Genomic DNA, 25,412 nt, shown 5'->3' on the forward strand with positions numbered 1-25,412 from the left:
TTTAGGGATAAAAGGTAAAACTCAGTGGCCTTTTGTCTTGGCTGAAAGGAATCTGAGAGTAAATTTATTTCTCAATCATAATAAATATATTAGACTAGGTATTAGACTACTTCTATGTTATTGAAGTTTTTAATTACTCTGTTCTATGTGTTGAAATTTTTAATTACTCTATCAACAATCTTAATGCAGACATGACTTTAACTCAGAATTTGGAGGGGGGGGGAATATACACTTAAAAATGAACAGATATAGATATCGACATAATCTTGGTGAACAAACCAACTGATGATATGAAGAGTTATTTTTTAAACTTCATTACAAAGACATTGAAAGGATACACCCTGAATTCTTTTCGGCTGGCACTCTTGAGGATTTACGGAGTGTGATGGGAAAAGAGGATTTTGTCAATATAAAATTCTGTGCTTGCTGTTTCTTTTTCAAAACAGAAGCACACTATATTTATAATTCAGAAAAACTTTAAAAGCTTTTTTTTTTTTTTAATCATCCTTATCCTTTAACCCCAACAGTGTAAACAACACATGGAATAAAGAGCTTTGGGGCAGAATGCTCATTGACATCAATATGTCAGGAAATAAATGCATAGATGACTTGACCTTAAATGATCTCCAAAAAAGGATGTCTAAAAGCTTAATATTTTTCATCATAAATACGTGTTTGCCCAGTTTTCTTGCTCCCTGTACTCTACATGTTTTTTTTATATGCAGCTCCTCTCCTCTTTATGACTTTATTCAAGTACCATTCTCCTGTTTGCAAACTATCCTCTTAGAGAAAATCTCCCAAAGGGGCTCAGAGGTAGCTCGTAGGTATATATTGTTTGACTAGAAAGATGTTCTAGCATTTTCAAATTAGTTGCCGGTATTTAAGAATTTGGAGAGTCCATACAAAATTTCAGATTCCCAGCTTCTCTTGAAAGATCAAAAGACATAACACAGGGCCCACATACCTGCATGGCAACGGGATTGCTTCCAGCTGCCCCTCTTCCCCAGCCCACCATAGCCGGACCACACCATTACTTCCCAATAGTCCTTCCAGGGCCAATGCTCCATTTAGCACGCCTCCTGCACTGTTTTTCTGTCTTATCATAAACAGGAAAAAATTTTCTTATACCTTATCTTTCTTTTTGGGGGGTTGGAGGTGGGGAGCAATGAAAGGTATATCAAGCAAGCCACCTGTTTCAAGAAAAAAAAATGGGGAAATGCATAGTTCTTTAGGGTAATGAAGATGGCTTTCTGCATTTAGTAAGCAAAGAATGCCTATGTTGAAAAAAGGAACTTAAAAACCATGGTAGGAAACCTGCATGGAATAAAGCATTAAAAAAATGTAATAATTTGTTTTTAACTGGGAGCAAAATAAGTGACTCTTTTATGAAATGTAATTACAAGCTAAGCGAAGGACAATTCTCCTGTCTCTAATCCGCTTCACTCATTGGTATCACCTGATTGTCCCTGTAGCTATTTGAGTTTGTCCCCCTATTTAGAAATACACCCAGACACAGGCTCAGTTCATCTGCCCCTGCCCTACTTCTATGCCTGGCGCTGTAAACAGCAAAGGCTGCCAGGCCAGCGGTGACACCCCTCCCCTCCCCTCCTCTTCCTGCTCTCCACAGCACTCTGCAAAGATAAGCAAGGCGGCTGTAAAAATTCCTTTCGGCTCTCCAGCTCCATGCTCCTTCCTCCTACACAGGCCCCTCTCTCTCCAGACCCTCAATTTGTCAAAATGCCCACATGAAGAGCTGCGAACTTCCTTTGCTAATATGGTTCTATTCATCTTACAAGGTCACAGGCCTTCCATTAAGGCTGCCAAACTCAGGGCAGAATTCAGACCACAGCTGACCCCTGTGGGAGGGAGCAGAGGGCCTGTTCAAGACAGCAGCCAAACCTTAAGGAGGCATCTCCCGTCTGTCCAAAGGCCACAAGCAGGTCTGGAGCTTCGGGGTGCAGGCAAAGGTTCTCAAGGCCCCAATTTTAGGGGAAAGAAAAGGAGCCTCTGATTAACCATGTCAGAGTCAAATCTGCATCCCAGGAAGAAGCTATCTGGGGTACAGATCAAGTCTTCATTAACATTCATCAAGTACAGAATGTGGCTTTTTTTTTTTTTGGACTACAGCAGGAACCTAGAACTCTGTCGTTAGGCCCAATTCCTAGTACTGATACCACCTCATCTGATAGTCCACAAAGCGCTTCCACATGACTTCTCTTATTTGACTTGGTCAGGAAAAGCTGTGAGGTGGGTGGAGTTGGCTTTACAGTATCATCTCCAATTTACAGAAGATGAGACAGAATTCAGAGGGCTTCATGTGACTTCTTCAAGGTCAAGGAAGGAGTACTGAGTTCATGTTTACTATATTTGTATCCAAACCACCATAAACTGTACATATGAACAGTGGGATAACACTAAAAATTATGAATTATTATGAAACTGCAGAGGAAGAAAATACCTTATCCAAAACAGATGTTCTATAACAAAACTAGCATTAAATAACTGGGGAACGCAACTCAGGAAAAAGGACTCAAGATTTTAAAAACGTTTTTTATATAGAAATATGTTACAAAGATTTTACAACATAGTAAATCATTATGTCATACCATAGAAAGAAGATGAAACCTTAAGAAAAAAGAAGAAAGTGCTCATAGTAACGGATTGCAGTCTCCATGAAAGTGCATAAACAGTTAAGGCAAAGTACCATGTTGGTACTGACATGTTGCAAAATGACTCGGAAAACAGTTTTTTCAAATACATACAAAAGTATTTCTTTTCTTCCATTCTTCTCAAAGACATTTGAACGGGATACATTTATAAACGGTCTTGCTCTACAACTGTGTGAAAATAACTCCTTGGGTACAAAACAGTGAAAGTAAAAATGCTCTACCTGAGCACATTCAAAAGTCAATCTGATGATTTTAAAGCAAAACCTTTCCAAGTGTGAGCTTGCTTTCTACATTTAATCTACCAGGCTAAAAGCGTGCTCCCTCCTGTTCCAAGACAGAGATCATTAACGATAGCGGAGTTGAATTCAGATCTTGCTCTCCTGGGTGACTTTGAGCTTCTAGTTTCTATGGCCAAACTATCAGCGTATTTGAAGTCCTTATGCATTTACTGTTATAAATCTACAGCTTTGTTTCTATCTGCAGCTTACAGGAGAGCCATTTTCTGAAGTGTTATATATGCTTACTACAGTATTTCACCATGATAATAAAGATACAAAGGTGCTCTCTAAAGTTATACCATAAATCCTATTTGAGAATTCTAGTTAAGTATTTCATTTTCCACATATATGTAAATCCCTTATGATCAACAGGATCAATAAGAATAACACTGGTTATCAAACTCTCCTCTTCATACTTGAAGCAGAATTTGTTTTTTTTATAATGTGAAGAACATGCTAGAAGAAAATAAATTAGCTAGACTTGGACAAGAATGAGTTTTAAGGAAAAATGACATATCTGAATGCTTGCACAGATAATAAATATCTTCCAAAGAATAACTTAAATCACGTGACTAACTGCTCTTCGTGTAAAATTTTATCTACTCCTGAGAAATAGGGAAAAATCAGTGTTACCTTTCTCCACATTTAAACTGAGTTTTTCTTTTCCTTTTTTGATTTTTTTCCCCATCCTTAAGTGTAAGGGAAATTAACCAGTTCATTTCCTCTGACTTAAGTCTTGTAAATAGCTTCTAGCCCTCAGGGTACAACTGGGGTAAAACCAGAGAGAAACACCTAGCTGTTTATTGGAATTCTAAAGTACAAAATAAGCATATGTGCTCTGTGTAATCTAGTAACAGGGATAGCAACAGTTAAATGGTCTCACACAACAGATATATTAGTTTGATTTTCATTCGTAACTTCTTTTTCCTCAGGACAACAGGCAAACATCTTGCTGCCCAGACTTTTCTGGGCAAATCGAAAATACATGATGTGGCCCATTGCCACAAAGGAGACTGAAATCAGTACAAGCAAGCCAAAAGCTTCAGGATTCGGAGCCAGGATAACCATGATGAAATGCAGAAGATCAAGAAGATAGTTCATGGAGTTCTGAACACCATTTATAACGCCTCTTTCAGATTCAATTACATTTTCTTGCAGCAATTGTGTCACAGTTAAATCAAAGGACCAAAGACCTATTAATAGAAGATATCTGTTAAACACTGAATTTTAATTTATAGCTTTACATTTCACATTTACATTTTAAAAATCTGTTGACGTGTACAAAATATATATTCATCCCTATTATCTTGAAGTCGCCATGCATATATTCATCAGAGCCTTGCCTTTCAGAATTCTTTTTCATTAATAAATACTTGGTGTTGTATATAAGTGTTGAATCAATAAATTCTAGACCTCAAACTAATATTACACTGCATGTTAATTAACTGGAATTTAAATAAAAACTTGAAAAATAAAAATACAATAAATAAAATAAAATAAAATAAATAAAATACTGGGTTGCTAGTGGCTTCAAGAAATGATTTTTTATAGCCACCATACAAAAGTAAGTCTAATCTACAAACTTCTTAATTCCATTTTTTGTGATTATTTATACTACAAAAGCAAAACTCCGAAATCAGAGACAATAAATCTTACTGTAAGTACTGGTGTTTTTAAAGCCTACAGTGAATGTACTAATATACTGTTGTGGTTAAAGTTTAAGAACTTTAAGTGATTATTACATTTACTGCTTGGTTTCTAAAGCCCCTGTAATAAAGCTGTCTTGCTTGAATATTAATTGTCTTTGATAAATTAATGAACTGCTTTGTATCACAAGATAAATATGGTTTCATTTAAAGAAAAAAATTCAAGCAGAGATAATTCATCAGTACTCTATTAATAATTACTTAAATTTTGCTTTGTAAGAAGTCATTACATTGTGTTTCCTTCCAGAGCTATAAAATCCACTTGTTTGGCAAAGTATACTATAAATACACATAAGCTAGAGAGGACTTTTGAAGGATTTTTTTTTTTTTGAAAACAAAAACACTACCTTTTTTACCTTGTCCTATACAAATATTTTCTAACTCATAGTCCTTTTAGTAGAGTTATAGCAATATAAAGACACTAAATTACTAAATGGCATCATTATAACTAATATATTTTCAAAAAATAAGTTGCATCAGGGTGCCTGGGTGGCTCAGTCAGTTGAGCATCTGACTTCGGCTCAGGTCATGATCTCATGGACTGAGTTCGAGCCCCGCATTGAGCTCTGTGCTGACAACTTGGAGCCTGGAGCCTGGAGCCTGTTTTGGATTCTGTGTCTCCCTCTCTCTCTCTCTGCCCCTCGCCTGCCTGTGCTTTGTCTCTCAAAAATAAATAAATGTTACAAATTAAAAAAAAATAAATTAACTAAAAAAAATAATAAATTACATCAAGAGTAATACTTAAGATACTCATTTATTAAAAAGTTTCAGGGGCGCCTGGGTGGCTTGGTCGGTTAAGCATCTGACTTCGGCTCAGGTCATGATCTCACGATCTGTAAGCTCGAGCCCTGCGTTGGGCTCTGACAGCTCAGAGCCTGGAGCCTGTTTCAGATTCTGTGTCTCCCTCTCTCTCTGCCCCTCCCCTGTTCATGCTCTGTCTCTCTCTGTCTCAAAAATAAATAAACGTTAAAAAAAAATTTTTTTTTAAGTTTCAAGCCCTAATCATATTTTAAGCATATGTGCATATATACAAACTGTATTTTAAACTATAAAATAAAAATTTCATATGTATGTAAGGATACAGAGTGGGTTTTGCTTAAATTAAGGGAAGATTTCAGATCATTTATCATTGAATCTTCTGAACCCACACTGCAAAAAAGACACTTTAGCTCATTAACATTCAGAGAGATGACTTACCAATTCTAGCAGCAATGACGCCTGCAAACAGCAGACTGACAGACACTATGGGCACAGATTTAGGACTCATCTCTGGGACAATAGTAGCAGGGTCAGACACATTTGACATGTGCATTTCAGGTGTAAAAATGATTTCAGGTATATCTGTAGGTCTAATTGTGGACAGCGGCTCTGCTTGAATCAACCTAGAATGGATATCTTCAAAAGGAGAAACAGACAAGTCCAAGGGGCTTCCAGGCATGAACACGGAGATCACACACAAGATCAAACAGGAAAGCTGTGCAAATCCTGAGATCAGACCAGTCCGAACCAGGCCACATTTTCTACGTAGCCAAGTAAAAGCCATGGTTCCCATTATTCCAGTTATGGCTGATGTTCCCATCAGAATACTGAGGATGGACCCGCTCAGCCCCTGAGTGTAGGCGTACCCTGTGGTGATACAGTCAAAGCCCAGGACAGTCATATAGAGGAAAGCAAGACCCATGCCCGCCAGAAACACTGGCTGGTTGTAATAGGAGACCCATCCATCTCGGAAGGTGCGGAAGGGCTCAGCCATCTGGGAGGCACAGCTTGGCTCTTGCTCATGTTCAAGCTCATGGATGTTAGGGTCTTTCGCACCCATTAGATGAGTTCCCTCCAAGGATTTTGGCTCAGTTTCTGTTAATAAAAGACATTATTATATGTATCAGTATAATATGTATTTTCTTTTACTAACCTAAGAATTTCAGCTAAGAAACAATCTCCAAGTAGCATTTATGTTAAATAAACAAAATACTATGGATATCGCTGTCTCTCACATGGTCTGTCTCCCTCTCTCCATTGCCCCCCTTAGAAATTATACTCCAGAAATGAAGGAAGGAAGGAAGGAAGGAAGGAAGGAAGGAAGGAAGGAAGGAAGGAAAGAAAGAAAGAAAGAAAGAAAGAAAGAAAGAAAGAAAGAAAGAAAGAAAGAAAAAGAAAATTATACTCCCACCAAAGTAAAAGTAAATAACAGGAAAACTCATCAAGTAAAAATATAATAATTGTCTGGAAAAACACAGCATCTGCTTTTCTGGGGCCCTGTTAGGATTCCATTAGCCCAAAAGCCCAACTTGCTCTCTCTTCTTGGGAAATGCCCACCTTCAGTCCTCATTCCCTTCTACTGTTGTACAAATGGCTATGTAACTCTTCTCTTCATAGACTCAGGAATTCTCTTATTCTTTTTTTTCCCCCCTTGTTCTTCCCATTCTTATGGCTCAATTTTTCCCAGCCATCCCTCAGTTGATTTCCCCTCCATGTCTGCTGCTCACGCTAAGGAAAAGGGCCCGAGGCCTCATTCCAGCTCCCTGAGGTCCAATCCCAAGTTGTTCCTCAGGCTGTCAAAAGCCTGGGTATTGACTCATCCATACCAAAGTGACATATTTAACCTCATGCACGTCTTCAGCAGTAATAAACTGGGTGAACTTTCGTCTTCACCAACTTTTAAGGTCTGAACATAAGAATAAAAGGATTGATCACTGTATTGAGCTTACCTTTATGTAAATTCAGCTGTTTCAATTCAGCTCCCTCTATTTTAGGAAGAGCTTTCACAGCCAGAGCAGGTGTTTTTTGGTAAACCTTCCAGAGCAGAAAGTACTCCACACACATGGACATGAAATTCCACCCCGAAATGAAACCACAGCCAATGACTGCAGAGCCAAACGTCATAATCTGACCAACAGCCATAGGGGCCAAGATGTTGGTTAACTGGTCAATCCTTCGTACTGTAGCATTCATATCTATAGAGGTAGGTAAAGGAGGAAGATAAGTGTGCAAATCTATCAAAGAGAGACTGCCCACTTACATAATACAAACTCATAATCCAAGAGTATAGATTCCTAGAATGTAAATTTCTAAAAGCACTCTGTGAACAAACCATTTTGTTAGGAAATAATTTGTCATTTGGAACAAGTCATATTAAATTTGCCTCAAAAATCATGATTCCCTGGGGTTATATAAATAAGTCTAATATTAGCTTTTAAGATGAATACAATAGTGAGTGACCCTACAAACATGTTTTCAACAAAAATTTATTAAATGCCTATTATGGGCTAGGCATTATTTTATCACTATAAAAAAAAAATAAATAATATCCTGCCCTGTCTTCAGGAAGTTTACCTTCCCATGGGAAAAGAAAGAGTAAATCAATCTATATATATATATATATATATATATATATATATATATATATATATATGTATGTATATGTATATATATACACACACACACACAGAATGTCATATGTCAATTAAATATTACGGTGAAAAATAAAGCAGAAAAAGGGTGCAGGGAAAAGAGAAATTTCAGTTTTCTTTTTTTTTTTTTATGTTTGTTTATTTTTGAAAGAGAGCACAAGCAGGGAAGGGGCAGAGAGAGAGGGAGACACAGAATCCCAAGCAGGATCCAGGCTCTGAGCTGTCAGCACAGAGCCCGACATGGGGCTTGAACCCACAAACCATGAGATCACGACCTGAGCTGAAGTCAGACGCTTAACTGACTGAGCCACCCAGGTGCCCCAAAAGATTTCAGTTTTCAATATGGCAAGGTCAGGAAAGGACTCCCTGAAAAAAAAAAAAAAAAAAAGAGAGAGAGAGAGAGAGAAAGGAGTAGGAGGAAAAAGAGTCAGTCCTGTAGATATCAGTGAAAAGAGAATTCCAGACCAAGGGATGTAAAAATGTCCTGGGGCAGGAGGAGCACACCTACAATGTTAGAGGAACAACAAGGAGGCTGGCAGGGCTAGAGCAGAGGGAGGAAGGGAAGAGGTCAGAGAGGGAGGGTAGACTGGTCTAATCACCTAGGGTCTTGTGAACATTATATGGATGCCAACTTTGTCAATGAATGGGTGAGGAAGCCTTTTGGAGCTTTTGAACAGAGAGGTGACACAGTCTAACTTATGTTTTTAAAGGTTCATCTTGGCTGCTGTGTTGTGAAGACTGTAGCATGAGGGTGAGGGAGTTGGTAGATAAGAGCAGAGGCAAGAAGACAGGTAGAAGATGATGTAGCATAAACCAGGACAGTAATAATGGAAATGAGGAAACAGATGTTGGATACACTTCAAAGGTAGAATCAGAAAGATGTGCAAGTAGATTAGATATGGGGTGTGAGAGAAAGAGAAGAATTAAGGAGGACTCTGAAGTTCACTGTTGCTGTTTTCTAAGCAACTATTAGAAGGAAAGAGTGGCCATTTACTGAGAAAGGAAAGAATTCAAAAGAATCAGATTTGCAGCAAAAGAACGAGTATTTAGTTTAGAGATGCTGATTTTGATAGGCTACTGACAAGCACAAGGGTGTATCAAGTAGACAGTTAAATATGTCTGCAGTTTAGGAAAGAAGTCTGTGCCAGATTTGGTAGTCATCAGCCAGTTGAGTTTTAAAGCAGTGAGACTGGATGAGGTCAACCAAGGGACTGAGTGTAGATCCAGAAGAGGCAAGATCTGAGGACCCAGTCCTGGGCATGTCAATGTTTAGAGGTCAGGAAGATGAAGAAGAACTAGTGAAAGAGGAGAAAACCCAGAGGAGTGTGGCATCCTAGAAGCCATGGGGCAACACTGTTTCTAAGAGGAAGGGTCATCAACTGGCAAGTGCTGCTGATAGGTCAAGGAAGATGAGTACTAAGAGGAAGCTCTAGATTGGTCACAGGGAAGGTATTGGGGGCTTCAAAGACAGTAGTTCTGGTAGACCAGAAAGGGCAAATGCCTGACTGAAGCTGGTTTAAGAGATTGGCGTCAACTCCAGGAGATATACCATTTATATTATATTTCTAAGTGAGTGGCACTCCCTGGACTCACAATGTAAATGTTGCCCCCCTGGCATCATGAAAAGCAAAGCCCTGACCAGGGACAGGAACTAGAAACAGCATAGACATCTTTTTTTTTAAGATTTTCTGAAAACAGAAACAAAGAAATGAGGTGGTAGAAGGGTAAAAAGAGGTAAAAATGTTTAAGAGAAATATTATTGCACATTTATATGCTGTTGGGGATGACACCATAGATGAGAAGGGATGGAATCTGAACCAACACACAAATGGGAGAGCTACTCTTAGACGGGAGCAAAACCATCAACAAGCACAAGAGTGCAGACCACATACGCAGCTGCAGGTGGATGTAATGGGGACAGCATGTGTAACTTCTCATTTCTTCTACTCTCTCAGTAAAGCACAAAGCAAGGTCATCAGTGAGAGTGAGGATGGGAGAGGAGGTATGGAATGTATGAGGAGAAAGGAGAACGTGAAACCTACTCCTCTAAGGAAACAGGAAGGAGGAAAGGGCCACAGAAATTAGTATGATCACCTGGCAGCACAAAAGGGCGAACATGAACCCAATGGCTACGAACTGTAAAACAGTGAAAACAGAGAGCAAAACTGTGCATTTTTCTCCAGCCATGTTCTACTGGAGAGTGACAGAAGGAGAGGAGGCCAAGTGAGCTGAGAGTATAAGCTAGGAGGTGATCATATGTGATCAGAACGTCTGACCTGGAATTTCAGCTGAGTAAGGAAGGGAGACAAGAGGGGTCACAGACAGTGAAAATGGGGTGACAACCAGACTGGAAGACTGTTGTGGCTAGGGTATGAGAAGGAATGAGCTGGGAAGACAGGAGGTGCCAATTCAAGACATGAATGCCTAAGATTAAGATTATGGAAGGGGAGGATTTAGTGGTGATGACCAAGTCTAGGACATGACCATGGGAACACAGCAAAATCAGAGCAGAGGACAACATGAATAAAAGAGAGGAAGTCAAGAAAATGACCAATTTTCTTATTCTCTATCTCACAGAGTAGAGTGGAACCAATGAGACAAATCCTTATCAATCATGTGGGGCACCTTAAGAGAAAAGCAATAGGTGACTAATAAGTGCATTAGCAGAAAATTGCCTTTATTCCTTCTCTAATTCTTCCTGGTCCTCAACTGCCTTCCAATTAGTCCCATGAGTGTATAATGCTTACATGATAACAGAAGAACTTTGACACGTTTCACCTTTCACTTGAGAGGCAAAGGCAGTTTTCATTGATCTCACACATGACCCTTTTTTGCAGAGGCTTCGCTAACTTTCATCCCACCCTCAAAAAGTTTCCAACTCAGGTGCTAACAGAGAAGTATAGAATAGATTCAGGTAACTCAATATTTTGATTCCCAGAATTGAGTACGAGTGAAAATATACCCATGTTCTGAAAGCCCCACAACAAGAGAAAAATTAATTTAGTTAAAATGATTTGTTGTATTTTCACTTCCTCGGTTTTTAAGTGCTCCTGAAGCTTCCTAATGCCACCAATTTCAATCTTTATTATACTTAGGAAGCTAATAATGTTTGTGTGTGATGCAGTATCAGTAACCAGCTTTTATGTTTTGGAAGCAGAATGAACTATATAATGATTTGGGGAAAAGACCTCATCATTTCACTGGTAACAGGCTAGAGAAGAATCTGTCCTCTGAATATGCAAACCCATCCTTTTCACAAATTTCCATTTATTCTTATGTAAACACACATATATGTGCTCATTTAATTCCAATTTAACTATTTGCAGCTGCAGCTGAGGCACAGACCATGACATTAAATAAAGACTTGCTATTAAAAAGGGTATATTAAATCTCATAGGATAATAATAATAAGCAGACCTGCTGAGCAAATAGCAGGCAGCAGGTTTGTCTACCTTAAATATGAAATCAATTTTTAGTCAATAGAGTTCAAATAAGAAATTTATCGGTCATCTTGATCACGGTAACCAGCAGATGTGTCTTTAGGAAGGAGGATCAAAACAAAACAAAACACCTCAGAAGCTATAAATAGAGTGGTTAACAAAGAAAATAGGGAAGGAAATAAAACAGAAGGGATAAAAAGTCTGGGAAAAGGAAGTGAGCTTTAAACAGGTTTGACAGGCTAAGGGTCATAGCACAACAGACTGCTTTAATAAAACACTAAACTAAGTACCTAGGCAAATTAGCCGACAGATTAATTACCAGTATTTATGTAGAAAAACAATTCCTTTTCTGGTGATCTCCAAACTAGATGGTAACAGCTGTATTTTGGTCTGATGCCACTGAAATTCTAAAATTTTTTAACCTTCCAGGGAAAATGTCTCTATTTGTTTACCCTCAGTGATACAACTTCCAGTTTTTAAACCTATTCTAAAATCAAGAAACACTGCATTAAGGGAAGGGGAGCAATTAGCATCTGGCTCACCACCTCTCCTCCTAGTGCACACAGCTTTTGCCCTTCACAGGCACACACACACAAGGCACACACAGGTTCAGCATCCCTGTCCAGTCCCCTGCTCGGGTTTCTAACAGTTTTCGCTGGGTTTCTAAAGTTTTCGTTTCGACTTCAAAATGTGCCCTGCACAAACACACACAATTCCTGACTGGAGGACGTGCGTCTGTGTGCAGAGACTCAACCTCAGAGGTGACTAAGGTGTACTTCTTGACATACACTTCTCCAATTTTCCTCTCTCCTCCTCTCTACCTGTTCTATAATTCTGCCTTATAGCAGAAATAGCACCAAAAAATCAATGGTTAGATAGACCCTTGCTGACCTTCTGAACTAAGAAAGTTTCTATCCTATTTTGAAGCATGGTTTTAGTCAATCTTTTAACAAATGCTGAAGAAAGACAACACGGAGGTTTTCCCTCACTAGGCTACTAACCTGCAATACTAGTTGAATGCAGAAAAGCACCACTTGCTAAAAGCTAATTCACAGTGGATGAAACTTCAATAAGCAGCTTGCTTCCTTTCCTAAACTTGAGAAATTTGACTTCACTTGCTAAAAAGCACCACTTGCTAAAAGCTAATTCACAGTGGATGAAACTTCAATAGGCAGCTTACTTCCTTTCCTAAACTTGAGAAATTCCAGAAAGTTAGAAAAGAGACTGCAATTATTCCTCTGCAATTATTCCTGATAATAAAGAAAGGCAGCTGAGAAACAGTCATTCATATTCTTCTTGTTGTTCTGGGACGTCAAAAAGCCCACAAAGTTATATGGAATCTTTGGTTTTTCTTATTTATTTATATTTGTATTTAGAATAAATGATAAGTTCTGAGGAATACTCACTTTACACAGGGCTTTTTTCCCCCCAGACTGTACAGACTTCACAAGAGTCAAAATGAGTTTAAAATTCATATTAAGAGGGGCGCCTGGGTGGCTCAGTCGGTTAAGCGTCTGACTTCAGCTCAGGTGATGATCTCGCGGTTCATGAGTTCGAGGCCCGCGTCAGGCTCTGTGCTGACAGCTCAGAGCCTGGAGCCTGTTTCAGATTCTGTGTCTCCCTCTCTCTCTCTGACCCTCCCCCGTTCATGCTCTGTCTCTCTCTGTCTCAAAAATAAATAAACGTTAAAAAAATAAAATAAAATTCATATTAAGAGAAAGAAAATCATTTTAAAAGACAACTTTCCCCCCAAATATATTCTACCAGATACATATGTGCTCTATTTTCAAAACAGGTCTTTTTGTACCTTTTGAATTTTAAAACATGGACATGTATTACATACTTAAAATAGCATATTAAAAAGAGAAAGTAAATAAGGAAAAAAACATACAAAAAAGGACAAAGCCTAATCATATAGTTCAATGTGACAAGAAGAGACATGGAATTATTTCCTATTGGTAAATGATTACAGGAAGAAAAAAATCAACGAGAATCACTACTTTACCTCTAGAAAGAATATCCTGTGGTATATTCACATGTGCTATAAATTCATCCTATATGGACACCATTCTCTAAAATCACTGTGGTATTTGTCTCAATTATAAATAACACTGCTACAACAAAGTGATGATTGAAGCAAATTCTTCTCTTTCTTCCTTTAGACCTTTCACACATTTTCTTTCTCTCACCACCTCCTTTCCTTTTTTTAGCCACATGGCCCAAACAAAGTTGCCTGCTATCCCCAACACTAATCTTGCCTTCTGTGAACTAGAATAAGCCATTTAAATCATCAGCAATAGTTTTCTGGTCTGTCAGGATGGTTGGGCAATAGGTTTGTGATACCCATTATCTCAATGACCAGCACAACTGATTGACCTGATCTAATCAGTGGATAGGTGTACCCTTCATCCTTAACCCTGTGTAGCTATGAATCTGATGTGTGTCTGTGTCAGGGGGCAGGTAGGGAATATTGAGTGAGGTGAGTTATTCTGAGTACAAGTGATGCTGATGTAATAGGACATGTTGCTTTGTAAGCATTCTTTAGTCTGTCTCTGGCCTCTTATATATGTTTCCAATGGACAACTAAGATTATGAGCTTCTTGAAAACCATATTTCTCTAGTATTTGTCCTCAATTTCTCTAGTATTTGTAACAGCAATTCTATTGCATTGCAGATAATATAATAAAAGTTATAGATTATAACTTTAAACTTGAAGGAATTAACTACTAGAGTCCCTTTTGGAAATAAAGTGTTTCCACTTGGATTGGAGAAAAATAAAATCCAGTAAATACTAGTCATACTACCATGGTATGAATGAATCAATCTCATGTCAGATTTTCACTGCTCTAAGTATTAAGTAAACATACAGAGACCATGAACAGAATTTAAAAGAAAGAGTTCAAAAGAAACGTTCTTCCATTTGCCAGGTTTGCATACAATAAAAGTTCACTATCCTATAAATTAATTTCATAACAGTGAGATAAATCATTGCACTGAAACTGACAATGTGATAAGACAAAGACTATATTTTCAATTTATGGAAAATAATTTTCAATTAAATACCCAGAAGAAAAGGTTTAACCCTCATTTACTACCTCTGACGTAAAGTGAATCCTCATGTAACCCCTTACATTAAAAGAGAAAGCCAAATTACCTGCTAATTTGCTTCTGTCTCCTCCTGCAACAACGACAATCCAGTCCCTTTGGATCGTGATTGCAGTAGCAGTACTGGCCAAATTTGCGATATTTGCAATAGTAATGATCAAGATGTAACAGGAAGTCTAAGGAATTATAGGAAAAAGTTGAGTTAAAAATGTCAGTTTTACCACATAGTACCTACACCTCACTGTACGGTGTAGTTTGAAATGGTCTTTGATGGCATAATAATAAAATTTTAAGTTCATTTCATAAAATCGTAAGAAATAATTTTACTTTGTAGACATGAAACCATAAATACCAGTAGTCAAGCTAAAGGGCATAATATCTTCCTAATCCACATCATCTGTAATACACATAGTACAAAAATTATAAAAATCATGTGCACATTTATGTGACATAGTTATCATAAAGTGTTAACATAGCAGTAGTTTTTAATTTCTTCCCAAAATACCTCTTTTGGAAAAAACAATAAAGGGGAAGTGAGAAGACCTGCATTTAAGTCAGAATTATGATACTTCCTAGTTGCACGACAATGGTCAATCAGATAACATCACTTTGTCTAATTTTTTCATTAACAAAATAAAGGGAATATACCAGAAGATTTCTAATGTTCTCCCTGGCTTTGAAACCCTACAGTATCAGTCTAAATATATAAGAAGATTCAATAGTTACATCAAATCCATTATTTGCCACCACCCCATCTTTCCCCTTTTCCATCAAGCTATCATGAGACCATAGTGTGAGAAGTTATGTAGTCCATGACCCCATACATACCAATTACTATTGGAGGAATACAATTATGACAAATTAATAAATATATGGATTACATTTCTTATGTAATGTGAACAAATTACAGGTTAGTAGCTGAAAACTAATTGACAACTGAATTATACAATAAACTTTTAGAAATACCACTAAAAACAAATAAGGAAAAAAAATAGGACAAAATTAAAATTCAAACAATATTTAATGAGTGCCCACTATGGGCAAACAAGCAAAAACAAAATATAATACAAACGGTAGAGGATATTAAATGGACACAGAGGGTCAACAGTTGTCTTTGTGAAAAGATACCCCCTAGTCTCAAAGGGTTTTCATTTTTTACCACTACCAGATGTTCTATTTTCTGCCATCAAGAATATCACTGAGAACTTACAAGAACCCATCCATGATACATGGTCAGAAGCTCGTTTTTATGTAAGAAAACCATCATCAGAATGATTCCACACAAGATGACTGAAACATTCTGTACCACCAGCGCAGTCTGAGCCACTGTACGGAGGGAGAAACAAAGTGTTCACTATACCAAAATATCACAATGGCCCCATTTTTGTCCACACATTAATGCATATGCAAATTACTATATGGAAAAAAAAAATTCCTGAAGTAAATCCTGAATCAACTATTTCCAGTAGGACCCACCAGATAACACCAGACCAGTAAAACTTACAGGAAGAGTGAAGTATTCACCATTTTCCTATTAATTAAAGCCATTCATAATGACCACATTTTCATTTAGCTTATTCTCTTGAAAGTTTACTGTCATAAACAGAACTATATTACATAGACAAGATCCATCTTTCAGCTCTTTGTTGCTGAAGCTAAAATCATAACATGCAGGAAGTTACAGAAGAGGTTAAGAAGTCATGGAATCCATAAGCCCCTACAGAATAGGCTGAATCTGATAAGATAGTATGAATACATAGGAAAGATATGTAAAATTCACCAAGAATAAAGCAGCAATGTGTTCCACTGGGCATTCTAATGCTGTATGCTGCTGCTATGAAATTCTAAGTAACACCTTCCCTCACAGAAAATGCCAGTTTCCTTGGAGTCCGGCACCCATGTAGATAATGTATTGGAGTAAGGACTAGGTACACCAAGTAAGGACACCCACAGTCTTATTTGTAACCTTTTCCCTGCCACTCACCAGGGTAGGTGATCTAGGACAGGATACATAATGTCTCTTACGTCTGTGTCTATAAGGTGAGGATGATGATACATATGTGCCTTCTTTACAAGGTCAGTATGATGCTCAAATAAAATACTCATGAAAAGTACTCTGAAAAATACAGGGAGTTGTATGCGTAAGGCATAATTATAGCCCTGGTCTTTAAGGGCAGTAAAGCTCATTCTGGCTTAGAAGGTCATATAAAAGCCTCAAACAAACTGCTTTCTGAAAGTAGTTTGTAGTAAAATCCCAACATATAACTCATTCTTCTATTGCACAAGGATTAAATACCAACTGCATGAAGTTTCTAACTTTTAGAACCCCACCGACCAGAGGAAGGAAAGATATGGGAACAGATAATTGTAAGAGTAGAAGTACAATAGCAGAGGTGTTGACAAAGACTCCTGAGAGCAGAGGAAGAAATGATTAAATCAGCCCAGAGACATCGGACATTTTCACAGAAAGTGACATGTGAGCTGATTTCATGGGATAAATGGGAGATTGCTATCCTACCACACACTTTTTCATCTAACTCAACATTCTTTCCCAACCTAGGATTCCAATGCTCAACAATCATAAGGTTAAAAGGTCTCCAAGATATATAATATCCCTGTGTTCCTACAAATAACGATGTGAACAACCAGGAATGTTTTTTGTTTTCTTGTATACAAAACTTAGTTCTATATGTGTTCTGGTATATCCATTCTCAAAACAGACAAATGTCCATCTTGACCATTTCACTAATAGAATCAAGTCCTAGAATTTGATAATCCAAATTGCTCTCTATCCAGGGGCAGTCATCCTTCACTGAAAGAAACATATTTCAATCTTTCTCCAATGTCTAAAATAGACTTGGCCAGGTCTTGGCATCATCAACTGCACAACCCAGGAAAATTGTGACCTGGCTTATTATCTGGATTGCCCTTATATTCTGCATAGCTGAACTGTTCCATCACTTTCTCTCTTTCCTACACATAAAACTGCAATGATTTCAGTACTAATGCTCTAGAATAAATGTCAATATATTACCATTTCTTCTTTTCCCCTCAAAAATTTATAATTCAGCTCTCCATGATCCTGACTCAGATATTCCCTCTTCAATATAGTTTTCAATTACCCTACACCTGCCTCTATAGAAAACACTGTAACCCAGAGGACAGATGTTAAAGCTGTCCCAGGAACATCACACTGACTGACTCCAGTGCGAGTCATGGTTAGAAAGAATGCCAGAGTTAAGCAAACTTTTAATGTTTAACATGGCTCCCAGAAAAGAACTATGGTGTTAATTATTAACATCTGGAATTTATGACTAGCCAAAGATCCAAAAAAATCTATAAGCTTAATATCTTGGCATTCCAATTTTGTGCAGAAGCCCCAGGACCTTCCATGTAGAAGTGCTGACACTGATCATCCCATTGCTCAAGTATGGCAGCAGATACACAGTGGGTCAGTCACAGTGGTTTCTCTTTAGCTCAAGCCTAGGTCCCATGAATACAAAGCCTTAGTTTACCACTTCTCACCTTTAAGTCTGGAATTCTTATCCACCCAATCACCAATGATGGCTCCTAGGACCAGAACAGACCCTGCCACCACCAGCCCGTAGACCGCAGTCAAGAGGAGGCTGTTTCCATAGAGCTCTACCAAAAACACAGACACTGCAAAGTGCCACATCCGATCTCCCTTGAATAAGAAAAGAGAAAATGTTTTGATGAAATTATTTTTATTTCCCAGGCAATTACACTCAGGAAGTTGCTCCCTTATCAAAATGTACTTTCTGGCTACACCATGAGATTTTTCCAAGTCAACAATTACTCTTTGAATTGAATATTGGTCAAGTGTTAAAATCATCCATCCCGGTCCAATGGAAAATATTCTGGGCCATTTACTAAGTAAACCCAAAAAAAGCATGATATTAATGAAACACACATACTCCTTATCATTCTAGAAAAAAAAAAAATGTAGTTTCAACACCAAAGAAGGTTTTTTGAGACAAAACTTCTTCCCTTTGTGTCAAGTTTCTACCTGGGCCTAGAATTTACCTATCGTGATTTGAGACGCACAAAGTAGTGTGGTACTGAACCAGAATGAAACTACAGTACAGTTTACAAACATTCATATGCTTTGAATGTCAAGAAAAAGCCAGTTTCCCAATTTGTAAACTGATAAGAATGAACTATATGATCCTTAAAGTTTCTTTCACCTAAACATTCTAAAACATATGCTCTATTTCACCAATAAATTTCAAAGTCAAAAAAAGGCAGGCTCAGAAAAATGAAATTAATATGGGGAAAAAATTAATATGGGCAAATTCTGGTACCACATTTACAAAAATTTCAGAAATAAATGCATAAGCAGCTTTTTATTTGAACATTTTAATATGGATGGGTTTGGAAAGGGTGAAAAGACTACTTATTTTTTCACTGTAGAGTATACAGGAAATGAATTCATTATGGCAAAATATAGAATAATGAAAATTTTTTAAATGAGTCAGGTAAATTAATGCATAAGAAATCTATAATGGACCTTATCATGAGATTTTTGGCTCCATCCCTGACCTCTGACCTCTGACTTAACATAAAACAGGACAACAATGTTTTATCATAACGTATCCCTGGAAATCACTACAGGAAACTAAATTCCCAGTCTAGGCTCCTTATGCATTTGACACTATCTGGAAGTACTAGAGTCCTAATTCTTTCCAAAGTTTCTTAACACCTGCTTGATAAATTCAACATATTAGGACCAACGTATTATCCTGGTATATCAAATGATTTTTTTTTAATTTCATAAAGCCAAGACAACAATTCTATGCATTCAAAATTTTAAATTGAGTCAGGGCGCCTGGGTGGCTCAGTCGGTTGAGCGGCCGACTTCGGCTCAGGTCATGATCTCGCGGTCCGTGAGTTCGAGTCCCGCGTTGGGCTCTGTGCTGACGGCTCAGAGCCTGGAGCCTGCTTCGGATTCTGTGTCTCCCTCTCTCTGAACCTCCCCCGTTCATGCTCTGTCTCTCTCTGTCTCAAAAATAAATAAACGTTTAAAAAAAAAATTAAAAAAAAACACAAAATTTTATTTATTTTTTTTTTTAATTTTTTTTTTCAACGTTTTTTATTTATTTTTGGGACAGAGAGAGACAGAGCATGAACGGGGGAGGGGCAGAGAGAGAGGGAGACACAGAATCGGAAACAGGCTCCAGGCTCCGAGCCATCAGCCCAGAGCCTGACGCGGGGCTCGAACTCACGGACCTCGAGATCGTGACCTGGCTGAAGTCGGACGCTTAACCGACTGCGCCACCCAGGCGCCCCCCAAAAAAAAAACAAAATTTTAAATTGATGCACATACACAATAGCAATCCTTTACAATAAACTTCATGTAGACCAGTATTTCTCTGCAGGAATGATTTTATCCTCCAGGGATCACCTGGCAGTGTCTGGAACTGTTTTGTATTGCCACAACTCTGGGGCAGGGGTAGGAGTACTACTGGCATCTACAATGCATAGCGCCATCCCCTACAACAAAGTATCCAGCCCAAGATGGCAACAGTGCCAAGTTAAGAGAAACCTCTACCATGGAGTAGAGGATTGTGAACATAATTTAGGAAGGCAATTCAAAATTAACATAAGATTAGGGCCTTGTCGAATGGGGTGAATATGGTCAAGTAAATCTTAAAACAAACAGTGGAAGCACTATGTCTGCAAGACTGATTCTAACCTGATGGTCTGGAATGTGAGCTCTAGAACATTCTGTGTTCTCAAACCTCAGCCCACTGCATGGCCCAGGTTACATACACAACAAATAACTACGGAATCAACAAAGGAGTGGATCTGCAGTGAATCCCAGTTGTGAATGAGTCAATATAGAATAAGTGGCAAAAACCTACACTGATTTATCAATAACATTGTTCTGGTACATTAGATTTGTTCCGTGACTGTTCAAAAGTTGAGGATTAATCAGTACCATAATTCACATGTCTGACACAGCTTTTGTTTGCATTGATAATGGAAAGTTTTTCCACTTAAATTAAGTAGGAATTAAGTTTCAAATACCAATGTACTAAATGATTAAAACTGTATGATACACATACAATTTGTTTGAAACCCATAAAAAGACAAATTTATATTAAGATAAAGAGATCAATAAGAATAACAAACTGCTTCCTTAATCTTTAACAGGAGAAGCAAGTGTAGATTGGATTAGCATACAATGGGAGGGGGTGAGGAGAGGCACTTTATCTTCCTCTCCATCCCTCTGAATAGCTCCCAAGGAAAAGACAAGAAATACATAAATGCCCTAAATGATAGGTGGCCTCCAGGAGTGAATTTCCTTTTTCTTACCATAAGGAATAAAAAATAATACTCCATGACTGTGGCTTCTTTCTTTCCTTTTTTTTTTTTTTTTAAACTCCTACTTTTTACCCAAAAGAATTTTAGACTCTTCTACAGCAGGCCATCAAAACAAGTGCTACCAAATGAAAATTTTCTTTCTTGCTTATCCTTGTATCCATGACGCCTCCCTGATGGAGAGGAATAAAACTGCTCCGATTATCCCAATTTCTAAAGGCTTTAAGCTTTAAGAGGCAACAGATTCCACACTCATGAAGCCCAAAGTAGTACAATCTTGAGCCCACCCATTCCTTCCTTACATCCATTTCCTGCCCTCCCATGTGCTCTCACTGTACTTTGATGATTTGTTTACATGTCCATCTACCCCCAGTGGGCTGAGAGCTGAGGGACAACTGAGTATCTGTGAATAAATGATCACAGTCATTAATCCACTTACTACTTATTGGGAAGCTACTATAAACCCAATCCTACAGCAGGCACTAGAAACTCCACGGTACACAAAAATCAAAGTCCATACTTTCCCACAGCTTGCATCTCAGTGAGCAGAGACCAAACACAAACCTAAAACAGGTCAAATGGTATAAATGCTACAAGGAAAAATAAAGCAGCATGAGCAGGAAGGTGGCATTTTGCATTAAGTAGTCAGAGACCTCTCTGAGCAGAGACCTAAAGGAAGTAAGGGCTGGAGTCATACACACATCTGGGATATGAATGAAGACAATCCAGAGGATAATGACACAAGATATAAGCAACTGGCCACCCTTTTCCACTGTTGGTTACCTTTTTGTGACTAGACACATTTTTTAAAGCCCATACTAAATCAAATTGTAAGCTCCTTGACAAGACCCATTTCTTACAGTACTTTGCATTCTGATAGCATAGAGTAAAATGTACTGATCTACTGGCAGATAGAAATAAAGCCAGAAATAAAAAGCACCCAACCCCACACAGATATAACCTTCTACCCTAATACTTCTATTTTCAGTGTACAGGAAACCATGATTTCGCAGAGTTTTCAGGGGAATGGATAGATGTGTGCGTGTGTGCGTGTGTGTGTGTGTATACATATATAATGTATACACACACACACAAACACTTTTATTTTGTTCTAATAAAATTAGGCAGTGTCAAACAGGAGACAAAACTCAAAGGCAGACTTAACTAGAGTTACTGAGCATTCCTCTTTTGTACTCTTTTGCAATAAGGAGTAAAACTCCACTAAACCTTATATGGTTGTAGATCCTGGTTTGGGGGGATTTTTTTTTGTTTTGTTTTAATCCAACTTTCCACAAGAACTCCCTTAGCTCAACTTACTGGGGTAAGTGTCTGCCACTTTTCATATGGGACTTTTAATTAACATGACAAAAAAATCCTCCTGGAACAACTATAGTTACACCCTTTTGGCAAATCTGACCTCAAAACCTAACAACAAAAGGTCACATAAACATTAAAGGTAATGAGTATTTAGAAGTGAGATATCTCATTCTCCTAAGAGACAGGTCCAGACCACAGGATGGGACTATCAGATGCTACCTCTATTCCTTGTTATTGGTTTTTAAAATACTTAAAAGTAGGGGCACCTGGGTGGCTCAGTCGGTTCAGGGTCCGACTTCGGCTCAGGTCATGATCTCACAGCTGGTGAGTTTGAGCCCCGCGTTGGGCTCTGTGCTGACAGCTCAGAGCCTAGAGCCTGCCTCGTATCTGTGTCTCCCTCTCTCTCTGCCCCTAACCCACTCGCATTCTGTCTCTGTCCTCTCAAAAATGAAAACATTTAAAAAAAAATTTTAAATACTTAAAAGTATTTTTAAAAAGTACTGAATTAAATGGAAGGAAAACTATAGGTTTAGGTATAATTAAGAGTAGTTTCACTAGATTTCTACTTAGAATCATCAGCTATTGAAAACAAAACAAACTCACACCAATTCAACTTTGTTTACATGTATTTGCAGAGTCATCCTTGTCTAAGCCTCTGGGAAGATAGGAGCTAGCCTTTCTAAAAAGCCATCTTTGAACTGCTATTTCTTAAAGAGCTGATAACCTAGCTTAATAATTTCCCAAGGGCATGGGTCCAGATTTCCTCATACAATAGTTTGCATTCATGTCTTAAGGATGATCCAACAGAAGTTTCCAATTTAAAAAGAAAATGCTATTCACAAAATTTACCTTTAAAATTCTCTCTCCTTTTGATTTTTTAAAATTAAAAATCATAGGAGGCATACATAGAATTTACTCAAATACTGCTTTTAAACAGTAAGAAGAATTGTTTAATTCGAAAGATTCTAATCATTAATCAAACACACACATACAGCATCCTTTTGGGATTATTCTTTTTTGGGATGTTGATGAAGCTAGCCAAGCCAACAGAAACACTAGCCCTCTTCTAGGACCGCATAGGAATTTGGAGAGAGAATTATGAATCATTTGCTGATTTTCAATGGATGATGGTTTTTAAGACAGCCTGAGATGCTCAACAAATATCTACCAACAGATAACATTTTTTAAAAATTTTTTAACGTTTATTCAGTTTTGAGAGACAAGGAGAGACAGAGCATGAGCAGGGAAGGGGCAGAGAGAGGGAGACACAGAATCCAAAACAGGCTCCAGGCTCTGAGCTGTCAGCACAGAGCCCAACAAACTGTGAGATCCTGACCTGAGCTCAACCAACTGAGCCACCTGGGCACCCCAGGTAACATTTTTTTTAAGTTTATTTATTTTTGAGAGACAGAGAGAGGGAGTGCACACACAAGAGTGAGGGAGGGGCAGAGAGAGAGGAAGACAGAGGATCTGAAGCAAGCTCTATGCTGACAGCAGAAAGTCCCACGGGAGGCTTGAACTTACTAACCCTGAGATCACGACCTGAGCCAAAACTGGACACTTAACCAACTGAGCCACCCAGGTACCCCCAGCAGAAAACATTTTAAAGCCAAGAATTTTTATCACTCAGATATTTGTTTTGGATGCCAATTTATATTTAAATTAATCACAGAATGCTATTTTTAGCCTGAATCAGTCACTCCACTATTCTACTGTATTTTCATAGTGCAGTATGCTGGAATTTATCATTTTAACAAAAGAGGAAAAGGGAGAAATAGCTTAAATGTGAAATAGAAGATACATGAGACATTCATCCGTTTTTAGTAGCAAATATTACCATAAGCCTAGTACCGCAAAATACAATTTATAAGCAATGCAAATAAATATTCCTGTCCTTCTATCTTTGGGTAGTTGTTCATCTACATAAAGTATGACAATTAAATAACTTTTACTAACACCTATGGGAAAATATCTTGGGTGAAAATAACTTTCTAGTTAGAACATGTGTGTTCGGATGATTTATTGAGCTGCACAGAAAACCTGGAAGGTGACTTAATAAAATTGGTCCAAATGAAAGGAAACATGAAATTATGCAAGTATGTCGAAGAATTACTGTACATTGTCACTTACCCAAGTAGACAGAGAATGACCAAGGTAGAGAAGGAATTTTGCCGAGGTCAGGTAGTTTGCTAAGGATCCTGCAAAGACACACAGGAGGGGCGGTGGATAAAAAGCGTATTTAGGTCACTTAAGTGAGCTGAGGTTGGAATACTTGCCCGTTTTCTCCTAATAACACGATCATTAAAAACTAATTTGTGGGACAAACCACATACATTTTATCAAGTCACGGAGGAATCGATGTGTCCAGTTTGCTTAATACCACTCGCTTCAAGTCACCACGACCTATTGGTCAATAACTGCAAAACCTCACCTACGGTTAAGAAAGCTCTTGTTTCAACATTCTTTAACCCCGCCTTTTTTTTTTTTTTAAAAAACAAGACAATCCAAACTTCCAGGTCTACTCCTCCTTGTCGGCGTGTAAGCCCTTTCCCCGCATCTTGCAATTCCCTTCTTCCTCGACCCTCACCAAAAGGAGTCCGAGGACTCCGATCAACAGCTGAGCCACATTCCTCCAAAACTGCGCAGAGCTGCTGGCCTCCACCGCCCACCACCCGCGTTAGGTCAACTCACCGCAGCATCCTCCCTGGTGGTTTTGCTCTCTTGCCTTGGTCATGACCCCAGGCGCCCCCCGCTTGCTCTTCTGCTGCTGCAGCTGCCCTCGATGAGGTGCTTGTTAACAGGAGTGCAAGGAACCGAGGAGAGCACCGCTAAAAACACCACAGCCTTACGCAAAAAGACCCCGACGTCTACTAGGGCAAAGAACAAAAGAGAAACGGCCCCGGGGTCTTCTTTTAGTCTTCTTTCCAAACTTAGCTAACACTGTAGCTGAAGTTGGAAAGGCAAAGCCTTATGCAAGCGGGTGGGAGGCTTCACAGGCCGTGCGAGCCGGATCCGGCACCCCGCGCCGCCGCCGCCGCCGCCACAGCCCGCGCGGCGCAGCCCTGCACACTTATACGGGGCCGGGGCGGAGCTCCCTTCGGCCGCAGGCTCGGGGCCGCCCCCTCTCGCTCAGGGCCAGCCGGGC

The 25,412-nt window shown here is 38.6% G+C and overlaps 1 protein-coding gene across 1 annotated transcript; it reads right to left on the minus strand.

Annotated features, from left to right (window-relative positions):
* Window positions 1–2,536: 2,536 nt before the first annotated feature.
* Window positions 2,537–25,317, minus strand: SLC40A1 (solute carrier family 40 member 1). The gene is made up of 8 exons (XM_007094666.2): window positions 24,959–25,317; window positions 24,398–24,465; window positions 18,134–18,293; window positions 15,819–15,934; window positions 14,658–14,784; window positions 7,362–7,607; window positions 5,851–6,507; window positions 2,537–4,140 (listed from the first exon to the last, which is right to left on the minus strand). Exons 1-8 carry the CDS (start codon window positions 24,999–25,001, stop codon window positions 3,827–3,829), a joined length of 1,731 nt encoding a protein of 576 aa, XP_007094728.1. The 5' UTR covers window positions 25,002–25,317; the 3' UTR covers window positions 2,537–3,826.
* Between the last annotated feature and the right edge of the window lie 95 nt (window positions 25,318–25,412).

The sequence above is a fragment of the Panthera tigris genome, chromosome C1 (assembly GCF_018350195.1).
Source record: "Panthera tigris isolate Pti1 chromosome C1, P.tigris_Pti1_mat1.1, whole genome shotgun sequence".
NCBI classification, from domain to species: Eukaryota; Metazoa; Chordata; class Mammalia; order Carnivora; family Felidae; genus Panthera; species Panthera tigris.